Source organism: Pseudonaja textilis, chromosome 15 (genome assembly GCF_049901715.1).
Source record: "Pseudonaja textilis isolate UNSWEBS1 chromosome 15, rPseTex1.2, whole genome shotgun sequence".
Classification (NCBI taxonomy): Eukaryota; Metazoa; Chordata; class Lepidosauria; order Squamata; family Elapidae; genus Pseudonaja; species Pseudonaja textilis.
In genome coordinates, this window is record NC_142004.1 from 11894892 (window position 1) to 11907156 (window position 12265).

The following is a 12265-nucleotide window of genomic DNA, read 5'->3' on the forward strand; positions in this document are numbered from 1 at the left end:
CCCAACAACTGTTCCTGCACAAACTCTTCTCTTTACCTTTGGCCTCTTTTACTCACTGACTGCGGAATTGCTGCTCCACAGCACTGGACAGGATGTGACCTTTGTATGCGTTGCTATCACCTGTTGAACACTGATGCTCAGATTTGAAAAGATACGCGGGTTGAGAAGATTATGGAGGCTGTTTCCTGTGGCTCCTAACGGAGTGTTGCAAGCCTCTTATCTATCTATTTGGCATGCTGACAAATATTAACCTCGCTGGATGTAGGAAAAACTCTCAGCGGGGAGTATGCCAAATTAAATGTTTGCAAACCTAACTTTTCAAAATTCACAACAAGTGGTCATCAACAAGATGGAAACTGACCAAATAAGTTGCCTCATTTCAATATCCTGCTTTTTTCTTTTACAATCAGAACTGGATAGAATGTAGATGCTTTAACTTTTGTTTGGTTGCTTTTTGGGGTTTTATTTTTAAAAAGGTTTATCTTTGGTTTTCTGTTCCAATGTTTTGCCATTTTCTTTCTTATCTGGATTTCTTCTTTGATGTAGCTAACATAGCATAATTATACAGCTTTACATCCATTCAGTGATGATTTAGGGGACTGGAGGCTAAAACATACAACGAACAATTGCAGGAACCGGGCCTGGCTAGTCTAGGGAAGAGAAGGACCAGGGGAGACAGGAGAGCAGCCTTCCAATATTTGAGGGGCTGCCACAGAGAGGAGGAGTGGGGGGTCAAGCTATTTTCCAAAGCACCCGAAGGCAGGACATAAAGCAATGGATGGAAACTAACCAAGGAGAGAAGCAACCTGGAACTATGGAGAAATTTTCTGACAGTAATCAACCCATGGAACAGCTGAAGTTGCCTTCGGAGGTTGTGGGAGCTTCATCCCTGGAAGCTTTCAAGAAGAGACCGGACTGCCATTTTTCAGAAACAGTGTAGGGTCTCCTGCTCGGGCAGGGGGTTGGGCTAGATGACCTACAAGGTCCCTTCCAACTGTCTATTTCTTATTTTTTCTATTTCTATTCTACTCCATTCCATATTCTATACTGTTCTGTTCTATATCTCTCTCCTCTCCTCTTTACTTCTACTCCTATTCTAGACTGATACCTAATTTTTTTAAGAAACATCAACAGCGAAAAGCTTCGTCAAACTAAGAACGGGCTAAGTTCTGTGGCTCTCTGCCAGGGTTGGGGGTGGCGAGTGCCGCCCTCCTTCCCCCTCAGAGCGACACAGGCTCAAGACTCCCTGCATGAGGAAATGTAGCATTTGAGAGAACGCAGGTGAGCTGCCCGTCCCTCTGTGGGTGTGATGGCCGAGGGAGGGCGGCTTCTCTGGCCCAGTCCAGTTGGAATTTGGGCAGGTTCTGAGTCAGGAATCTACAGAGACTCCCTATCATCCAGGTCATGGCAGGGTTTTTTTTCCCTCCAAAAGGCAACTGGACTTCCTTTCTTTTTTTCCTTGAAAGCGTTTCGCTTCTTGTCTTCAGAAGCTTCTTCAGAACCGGAGGAGCTTCTTGAAAGAGGAGCGAAACATTTTCAAAGCAGAACACCAAGAAAGTCCAGCTGCCCTTTGGAAAAGCAACACGGGGGCGTCTGAACACAGTGCCCAGCGCCCACCCACCCCGCCTCCTTCGCACAGCCTCTCAGGACCACCAATGGGGCTGGAAAGAGAGGACCGGGGGGGCCGCCGGTGGGCTCCAGTCAGCTGAGGGAGTGGGGGCTGGGTGCTCAGGGGGCCAAGACTGACCTTCCGCTGGAGGATCCGCGACCAGTGCCAGAGGGCCTGCACCGTCTGCTGCCGCTCCCGCTGTCTGTCCGCCAGCTGAAGGTGCAGAAAGAGGGCAGAAGGGCCACGCTGACCGCCAGCGTCCACAAAAGAAGCCCTCCAGGGACTGCAAGACCAAAGGGGAAGGGGCCCCTCTCTCCTCACCCCAGGAAACCTCCACTCCTGGCCAGCCTCAGCCTCTTCCTGCCCTGCTTGGAAGGGAGCCGGGGGCCAAAGTGGGTGCTGGGGGCCCGAGCTCACCTGTACCTTCCAGAAGGCAAAGGCGGCTGCAGAAAGTCTCCGGGCCAGTAGCTGCTCCCCTTGTCTCTGCAGGAGCTACGGGAGGGAAAACACAGCCTGAAGACCCCTCCTCCCCATCTGGAGGGGGGGGGGTGAGGGCTGCTTCCGGCTGCTCCGGCGGCTTTTCCCAAACGGAGATGGTTAATCGCAATGTCAGCCTTCAAGACTCCTTCCTTTCGCTATCTTTTCGGCTGCCTTAGTAACGGAGGGAGGGTGAATCAATCGGGCCTTGTGGGCTGGGAAGTGTGCTGGAGGCTTTAGAGAATGAATTGTATAACTCGGGGGAAAAACTTCCTTGTTTATCCTTATTCGCTTGCTTACAGTGCAACTGCAGCTCTTTCTCAAAGTAGGCCAAGGTGAACGGCCAGATGTCTGCCTCACCCCCCGAAGATGCTCCGTATGACAGTATACGCATCTTCAGTTGGATGGACTACTTGAACTACTTGAACGTGGGAACGTTGCCCTAACTTTCGATATGTGCTTTCCACGCGTAAACCCTCAGATCTAGAATCCTTTTCATGCTGCCACTTGATTTCCAGTAAAAGTTTCTTTTCTCTGTGATAACGGAGTCTAAGGGCGTCTTTCTTGGATTTTGGACGGAGCACCACCTGACTTGATTCTCGATCTGACCATCAGACGCTCAGCTTCGTTCCCTCCCAGCCCCCAAATGGCTCCACTGTTTCAAGGGGTTTCCCCACAGTGCAACCCCAAACCCTCACCCGGTGGAAAGGCCACACCTGGCCAGAGAGGACCTCTCACCCCTGCTTCCCCCCCCCCAAAAGAGGGAACCTCCTCCCGGGAAGGGAAGGGACTCACCATGGCTCTGATGCGGCCGAGATGATCTTGCTTCCACTTCTCCAGGCACCAGCCGAGCAGCTGCCTCCGGTGGTGCTCGGCCGCCACGGTGAGCTGCCCCTTCTGCTGGGAAGAGCTGGCAGAGGCCTCCCTCCAGCGGAGAAATAGCCCCCGTAGCCTCCCTGCAGGGAGAAAGGATGGCTCAGCTGCTGTGACAGCCCCCGGGCCCTGCCTCACTCCTTGGCTGGGAAGGCGGCCAGACCTTGGCAACGTTAAGACTCGTGGGTTTCAGCTCCCAGAATCCCCCAGGCAGCTGTGGGGGAATGCTGGGAGTTGAAGTCTACCGGTTGTCAAGTTGGACAGCTCTGCCCTAGAAGCAGAGTGGCCACTTCCAGGACTCTGCCCTGTGCCCGTCTGGCGTCACCCCACCGCCGACTTAGATAAGGTGAGAAAGGAAGAGCAAGCGGGGGCTGCTCTTCCTTTCCACTCCTCCCACCCCAACTCACAAGCCTCATCAACGCACAAGCCAAACCCCAGAGCGGCCTCCGCTCACTGGGACAGGCTTGCAAAGGATCCCTGGGCCTGAGAGCCGAGCATCTGTTTAGCAAGCTGTGTGGATTCTGCGTCAGGTCCTCCAACGCACTTAGTTCAAGTAGCAAAGAAGACCGACTCCTGGCTCCTTTCTTTTCCCAAGAGTAGCCTTTGCTGAGAACAGAGCGGTTACAGATGAGACGGGAAGGATCTGTTGGCTTGGCCCCAAAATCAATTAATGCAATTAATTCCCCCTTTTTCCCTGCCCCCCCCTGCCCCCCACTATCAATCAAGGTCCAATTAAAAGTTCTCAGGTTGTTTTGGAAAGGGACCCTGCCTTCGATCACGCCTTTCCCGTCTCCACATTCCTTTGGCTGCTCTCGTACTGGGTTGGGGCTCCCCAGAGTCTGCTTCAAACCCAATCCCCCTCCCAGACCCCCCATATTCCAATCTCCCCTCCCGCCATTGCCGGTGTCAAGCTGGCAAAAGATGCAATGCGAAGCATGCAAGCAGCCGAACATCAGCTAGGACAACCATCACTGAATGCCGAGGTTCTACTCCCGGGAAGTCTCCTACTTAGGCCAACGCGGCAACCGTCTTCTCTTGACCCAGATGTTCCAAAGGTGCTTTTCCAAAAGACAACCGCTAAGAAAGTTTTTTTTTCCTTGAAAATACTTGACTTCTCATCCCAGAGGCTTCTTCAGATCTACAGCTCCCTGGATGACACCCCCCCCCAAAAAAACCCCCAAAACCGTTTTCAGGGATACAAAGAAAGTCCTGCTGTCTTTTGGATAAGCACCTTGGGGGGAACCATGGAGGATACAGAATCTCCACAGACTCCTGACCCAGCTCCAAATTTCAGCTGGACTGAAATGGAGAAGCGACTCTCGTGCTGCTCCAAGCTTGGTAACTTGAAGACTGGTGGACTTCAACTCCCGGAATTCCTCAGCCGGCAAAGCCTCCCCAAAAGTCTTCAAGTTGCCAAGGTTGGAGGCCCCTGCGCTAAAGGCATCAAAAGATGTTCACGCAGCTCTGCCTTCGGCCACCCCCCCCTCCACAGGAGAAAACCTGCCCTGTAATAATGGTGGGCTTTAACCTCATTGCTGGATGGGAAGTGGTAGGCCTCTACCGCCGGCAAGTGGGAGAGAGGACATGGCTGCCCAAAAGGTGCCAAGTGTTCTGACCAAGGCTTCCCAAGACCGTATTTAAGCACACGCTTAGTCCAAACAAGTCTCTTTTTATTTCAATGCTGGGAATTAGGTTCATTCCCAGCCTGTAATGAGTCCCAAACAGTCCCTTGAGATAAGCACCCACCTTTCTCTCCTTTGAATGGCTGCCAACAACTAAAGTGCCAAATGAACTGTAAAAAACCAACCAAAGTACAAAGTCCACACAGAGCTTCAAGGATTAATCCAAACAGAGTGAACGACTTTGCTTCCTGCAAAGGTTTCATCACCTTTGCCTGTCCTTTATACCTTAGGGGAGGGGCAATCACCTCCCAGCCTTACTCCCGAGTCGCCCCTTTTGTCTCAGCTGCTCTCGCCTTCTAGCAGCTCTGCACACACACACACACTGGGAACAGGCTCCCCTGGGTCCTCTGCCTCGCTGCTGCCAGACTCCAGAGGCTCCGGAGTTAGGACCCCACTCCCAGATGGTCCTGGCTTCATCCCTTGGATGCAGGACCCTCGCCCAAGTCCTCTCCAAGCTCCTGGACTGGTCCCCGCTTTTCCCCACTGTCTGATTCCGCTACCGGCTGCACCGGCTGCCGGCAAACCACAACACCAAGGCTGAAAGAATTCCTTCAAAGAATTCCCTCCTTCCCCCCTTACCTGTCTGCAACTGCCTCTGGGCATCCTTCACCGCCACAGCCACCTGTTCCCGGTGATTGGCACGCAGTGCAGCTGCTTCCCTCCACTGGGACAACACCTGTGCTGGGAGAAAGGAGAGGGCTTGAATATTTCCAGGGTCAGATTTTTTATCTAGTGGCAAGAAAGCATCGCAAGACCCTCACCACAGCCGCTCACCGAGTTCCCCTTACTTTGGAGTTCACCAAAGCACAGCCCGTGTGTGTGTGTATGTGTGTGTGTGTGTGTGTGTGCGTGTGTGTTGATTCCTGTTGTCTCCTGCTGGGTCTGCAGCTGAGTTTGGGGACTGGCCTTCCCGTGCCCGAGGTTACCTTGGAGAGAAAGACTCGTCTGTAATGATGTCCAGCCAGCCTGGCCGCCTTTGCTTCCTGCCTGAGCTCAGCTGTGTTTTCCTTCCAGGATCGCACCACCTGCCTGAGAACCGTAGAGGAACAGAGGTCTTAAAGGGTCTGGAGCAGAGGTCTCCAAACTTGGCCACTTTAAGACTGGTGGACTTGAACTCCCAGAATTCTCCAGCCAGCATAGCTGCATAGCATAGCATAGCATAGCATAGCATAGCATAGCATAGCATAGCATAGCATAGCATAGCATAGCATAGCTGCATAGCTGGCTGGAGAATTCTGGGAGTTGAAGTCCACCAGTTTTAAAGTGACCAAGTTTGGGGACCCCTGGCCTTTAGGGTTGCCCCATAGCCCAGCCTGATGTTTGGGGGGAATGGCTTGAGGGCCGTCTTCCCGCCGACACAAGGGAGGAGCCCAGCCACCTGAGGAAGGGGGACCACCAGCACCGTGAGACGGAGTCTTGGGGATTACCGCAGCAGCTCCCGATTGTGGTCTCTCTCCTTCTGGGCCACCTGGTGAAGGAGGCACTGAATGTTCTTTTGGTATGCCTGGAAGGAGAGAAGGGCCAGAATTCTTGTCCACAAAAACTTATCCTAAGAATCATCTTCCTCGCATGAAAAGGGGTGTCAGGATTCCGGCAGTTACCCCAATTAAATCATGAGTCTCGAGCCAAACTTCCAAAACTTAAAAAGGATTTATGGGGAGTTAAAATGTCCGGCACTGCCTGGGTGTAGCCAACTCTGAGACACATCATTCATGGTCACTCCTTGACCCTGGTTTTCCCCCACCCCCCAGGTGTATCATAAATCATATTCTCCAATGGGACACGTCCATAGTCCAGAGTCATCAGTCATGTTCTCCAGTTAGAATTTTGCCTGGCAGAAACTTCATTCACCTAGTTACTATCTTTGAAAAACTATTTATGGACTGCACTTTCAATTTCCAAGCTGCCACATTGCTCCCCCCCCCCCTTTCTGTTGGCAACTCTAAAAAGACCATAGAAATATTTTATGAGTTAACAAGGGGCTTGAATGTGTCACCCCAGACTTGGGAATGTTTATCTGTGGGGCAGAGACCCCCGCCCCCTGCTGCTTAAGGACATCACTGAGCACCAAGAAAAGACAAACTTCACTTTTGTTGGTCCAACTAAATGGCGTAAGTGTGCACCAAATGTTCATGTTTTCTATGACTTTTCATCCAAACAGTGCAGGGCTCTGACAAACCCTGTGATTACACCACTTAATGACAGCTCTGGTTGCCGTTCTTAAGCAAGGACCTGACACGATCGCGACCTCCAACTTCCCGCTGGCTTTCTCACTGACTTTGTTCTGTGTGAAGCTGGCAGGGAAGGTCACAAACGGTGACTGTGTGATCACAGGATGCTGTGACAACCTAAGGACAAGGCCTGGTCATAACTACCACCTGCTCAGCACCGTTATAAGTTTGAGCGGTCATTAACTGAGGACCATTTGTGAGCTCACTCCATTGCTTGATGAAAAATGTCTCTTTTTCTTTTAACTAACTGCATCAGCAATCCTTTCCCTTCCACCGTTTCTATCCTGCCTCATCCCTTTTTTCACCCGGTCACAACTCTCTAAGAAGCGATTTCCAAGCCTTTCAGACCTTCCCCCGTCCTGCCGAGTCTGCCCAGCCTTCCAGCCTCCAAACCAGAATTTGCAGAGATGGAGGACAGGCTCTCATTCTCTTCTCAATGGGGAAGAAAACCGCTCCCTCGGTTCAGCTGCAGCCAGCAGATGCTCTGGGGCTGCCCAAAGCGCTGCCAGTCCGAGCCTGGCGACCTACCTTCCAAGCTGCCATGACCCTGCCCAGCAAGGACTGTTGGTAGTGCCCCTCAGCTTGGGCCGTCTTCTTCCACTTCTCAGTCTTCTGCATCTGGTACTGGAAGGGAAAAGGAGCCTGGAGCAGGACTTGCAGGGACGGTCCAGGAATAACAAATAACACACAGAGAGAGAGAGAGACACAGAGAGAGAGACAGAGAGAGACAGAGAGACAGAGAAAGAGAGAGTGAAAGAGACAGAGAGCAGGACTTGCAGGGACAGATCCAGAAACCAGGTAACATGCACAAAGAGACAGACACACAGAAAGAGAAAGAGAGAGAGAGAGAGAGAGAGAGAGAGAGAGAGAAAGGGAGAGAGAGAGAGAGAAAAAGGGAGAGAGAGAGAGAGAAAGAGAGAACTTTCTGCAAAGCAGCCATCGCGGGCCAAAAAACTGTGGGTCGCACTTCTTCCCAGAGGAGGTGCACAAAGTCATGTCCCTGGCATAGGAACTTCTGTTTGACTTCCAGTGGCACTTCCGTCGAAGACGGATCGGAGACTGCGATTGTGCGTGGCTTCGATCTGTGCTATACCTATTGGAAGGTTCCAAACAGGACCGGATCTACCCTGGAGGGGTGGTGAAAGAGGGGGAGACCACCAGCTGGGTTGAGGGGAGCCTCATCTCCCCTCCCTGGCTAGGTAGACTCCCCTTAAAGACAAGCTGTAGCGGCAGTCCTTAATGGCTGCCCTGAAGACAGGAAGCTATCTGGGAATTAAGTTTGTGCTGGAGCAGCGAAGTGGTGAGCGGTGTGTGACCAGGCAAAATATTTTGGATTTTTTTCAAGGCAACCCCGAGAAATAGAAGGAAAGAGCCCTCATTTAAGATTGTGGAAGCGGCAATTCGAAAGTAAGAGGGAAATTATAAGGTAAATAAAATTGGACTACAAAAGGATTGAAATGGAAGTGATATTATTCAGAGAAAATCTTTTAAACAATAACAGAATCAGAAATTAAATTTGGAATATTATACAGAAATTGGCATTAATTAGGCATTGATTAGAATGCTGGACTTGTTGGAATTGATTAAAAGATAGAATAGCTAATTATTGAAAATTAGCAGAATCAATACAACCAGGGGAAAAAAACAAAGAAAAGAACTTTAAAAAGTGGAAAGTGAAAAACTGATGCAAGAATGCCACCTAATGGTTAAAGGAACTTTTTTCTTACAATTTTATGGAAAATTACTGGTCTAGTAAATGCGTGAATGGGAAATGAAATAAAATACTATAACAACAACCCCGGAAGCACAAAAGAGATTACAGCAAAGGGACAAGCGGAGATAGTATTTTGGGACTGTTTGGTGAGTTAAAGAAAGAGGAAACCTGCCTAAAAGAGCAAAAAGAACAATGGACATTGCAAAAAGACATGAAAGGAATTAAAACTAAGTCTGATGATAGATGTGATAAACAAAAGGGAAAATACTTCCAAGATTAAACAAAAGAAGAATATATAAGAAGAAATCACAAGTGAGATCAGGAGAGGGAGGGGGAAAATAAGTGAATGGGAGATGAAAACAAAAATAATAATAAAGGAAAAAAGAGGAGCTAACAGAAAGGACCGGAAAAACTTAGAAAAGGGAAAACTGGCTAAAATTTGAAGAAATTATAGGATCGAGAGACTAAGAAATGATGGTTAAAGATAAAGGGGGGACTCCACATGGAAATGTATTTTGGTCTTTTTTAGAAATATAGATTCGGGAGTTTTGAAATTTAAAGTTTATTGGGAATTACTTTCATAAATAAAGAAATAAGCTTAATTGGAATTAAAGGGGAATAAGACCTCATCGTAAGAATATTATATAATTACAATGAAATGGTTATATTATTATTTAAAAAGTGATGAATGAAAATTAAATACAACTTCATAGGTAAAATTTGGTTAAATGGAAACAGAGAAAATATGAATATTTTTAAAATTTTTATATATATTATATTAGATATGAAATAGAAAATGCAATTGATTATACAAAGGATATTAGAAAAACAAAGAATATAGTACATTAGAAATGACTATATTGTAAAGTATTTGTAATGAGATTATTATATTATGATTAAAAAGATGATGATGAATGAAAATTAAATAAAATCCCGTAGGCAAAATTTGGCTAAACGGAAACAAAGAGAAATATGAAATGGTTATATGAATATCTCTGGAATAAATGTAAGATTCATTGTAGATTGCAGGGAAATACCATGTGAATGTATTCGTTTTATTTTGGTTTTGTTTTTTGTTTGCTACACATTGGCTTTGAGAAAGTAAAAGAAGAAAATATGTAAAACAAAATAGGTAGTAAGCTGGAAATGAAAATAATAGGGGACAAAGGGTGGAAAAAATGTTCTAGGAATGTTTTTGTTACTGGGTTAATGAATGGAAAATATGAAGCGAAAATTTATTTAAAGATCAATGGTTAATGATAAGGATTTGATATGAAACTAGATAGGAAAGCTGGAGATGTAACTATGACTATGAATGTATATTGTAATCTGGAATCACATTGCTGACTTAAAGAGATGTATAAAAAAAAATCTAAAAAAAAAAGAGAGGAAATTCCGCTAGCACCTCTTCCTCTCCTGGGGCTCCCCGTTTCGGAGGCAGAGAGCGAGCTTCCACTAGCAGCCCCCTCCCCCCCCCCTGCAACCTGGCTCCTTCAAGGCTCGAAGGCTTCAGGTGCTTGACCTCCAAGTTGAAGGCACTCAAGCAATGGCAGCCGAGGAGCAGAACTCCCATCAAGGTAAACCTCCCAGAATTTCCCTGGAGTAAGTGGTTTGCTGGGTGGGGTGCAGGTGAGCGGCTGTTGTCAGATGGGGGGAGGGTCCACAGGGAGGCAAGGCAGGTGTGTCAAGGCTTGGGGTGCAAAGGAGACCCAGCAAGGGTCGGGGACGGTTAAACGATGGTGCACCAAAGTGTCAGGGAAGCTTATGGAGAGAGGGCACCTCTATAAAACCACTATCAATAAAGCCGTTTCATAGGCACATTTAATTAAAAATTGTTTTGACCTTGCTTTCATCTTATCTCCCTTTTAAAAAGAAGCAGACCATAAAAGAATTTTGGTGCTCCCCAGTCATGGAAAGAACGCGGATGTTTCTCCTGAAACTTCCTTCTCCTTCGGACAAGTTTGGAAACCTTCCTGCCTCTACCAAGGGCCCCCTGCCCTGCCCCTGGCCATGCCCCGTGCACACCGTAAGCGTCGCAGCGTTCATCTTTTTTTAAAAAAAAACCAAACGCCCCCAAAGGAAGCATCGCGGCTTGGGTGGCTGCCCTAAAGCAGGAATTTCAGCTGCATTGGTAGAAAGTTCCCGATTCCATCCATCAGCCTCTTGCTTAGTTTCTGCCCACCCCGGCCACACCCGTGCTTGGGAGGGTTGGTTTTCCCGGGAGAGCCTCCGTGGCATCTCTCACCTGCCGCCACTTCCTCCACGAACGCCGGAGGAGCTTCTCAGAATGGGAGTGCCAGGCCGCTGCCTCCTTCGCCTGCCTGAAAGAAGCACAGGGGAGCCGAGCTTTGGTGGCAGCAGGTCCTCGGCCGAGATGCGGGCAGGTCACGAGGGAAGGAAGCCAGATTTTAGCCTGGGGAGGAGAGCTTCTTAAGCGGAGCTCCCCCGTATTGCCTGAAATGGCACTAGAACAGGGGGCGCCAACCTTTTGGACCTCAGGGACCACCCAACTCATAATTTTAAACCCTGGGGACCACTAATATGAATTTTGACTGACAGTGGCTTGCTGACGTTGGTGGGAGGGAGAGAGAGAGAGATCTGGTCTAACCTCCCCCTGTCCCTCTCTCTCATACACACACACACACACACACACACACACACACACACACACAAACACACAGAAGCAGAGGTGGGATTCAAATTTAACAACCAGTTCTCGGGCTTGGCCTAATTCGTGGGTGTGGCTTGGTGGCCTTATGACTGTCTGGGCATGGCTTGCATGTAAATATTATAAATATTTATGTAAATATTGAATATTTTATTTTAAAAAGAGCAACTTTTACACAAAATCAGGCAAAGCAGGCAGGCAGTTTGAGTTGCTCATAGAATCACAGATTCACTTAGATATCTGTGTTTCTGCCATCGGCTATCTGAGTCTGTCACATAAAATTTGCTTGCACGCAAACTCATAACATTTGCTAGCAAGGAAACTCACAAAATTAACTCACAACATACCCATACAGATCTCAGGGAGCTCCAGGGCGGGTCCAGCCTGAGGAACATCCACCAGGAGATCCCTGCCATTAAGTGGAACCAGGGCAATGGTGGGACCCAAACCGCCTCTCAAGCACCAAGAAGCTCAAGGCGAGGGAGGAGGCCATCCCGGCTCCTTTGCCTACACACAGTTTCTCATTCAAAGCCAAGCCCATCTTTTTTGCTAAGAAGGTCTGGGCTCTGGGCTCCAAAGGGGCCCTGCAAACATTGTCAGACATTCTAAGTGAGGGGCCTCCATCTGCCCCCCTTGGGAGAAATTTGGGAGAGAGGATGGAAGCAAGGGAAGCCTCTGTGTCCTATACCGTCTCACCCACTAGCCCAGAGGTCTCCAAACTTGGCAACTTTAAGACTTGTGAACTTCAGCTCCCAGAATTCTCCAGCCAGCTATGATGCTATGCTATGCTATGCTATGCTATGCTATGCTATGCTATGCTACGCTATGCTGTGCAGCTATGCTATGCTATGCTATGCTATGCTACGCTATGCTGTGCAGCTATGCTATGCTATGCTATGCTATGCTGCTATGCTATGCTATGCTATGCTATGCTATGCTATGCAGCTATGCTGTGCAGCTATGCTGTGCAGCTATGCTATGCTATGCTATGCTGTGCTGTGCTGTGCTGTG

At 48.6% G+C, this 12265-nt stretch overlaps 1 protein-coding gene across 4 annotated transcripts in view; it reads right to left on the bottom strand.

Moving 5' to 3' along the window:
• The window catches only part of SFI1 (SFI1 centrin binding protein), a 49514-nt gene that overhangs the window by 8528 nt on the left and 28721 nt on the right, over positions 1-12265 (bottom strand). For all 4 annotated transcript variants that reach the window (XM_087913554.1, XM_087913555.1, XM_026717022.2 and 1 more), the window contains exons 18-25: positions 10832-10907; positions 7401-7496; positions 6069-6145; positions 5568-5670; positions 5221-5317; positions 2882-3042; positions 2027-2101; positions 1748-1822 (exon numbers count right to left, since the gene is read on the bottom strand). In XM_087913554.1, coding sequence (XP_087769680.1) covers positions 1748-1822; positions 2027-2101; positions 2882-3042; positions 5221-5317; positions 5568-5670; positions 6069-6145; positions 7401-7496; positions 10832-10907 — 760 coding nt within the window. The remainder of the gene's footprint in view (positions 1-1747; positions 1823-2026; positions 2102-2881; positions 3043-5220; positions 5318-5567; positions 5671-6068; positions 6146-7400; positions 7497-10831; positions 10908-12265) is intronic.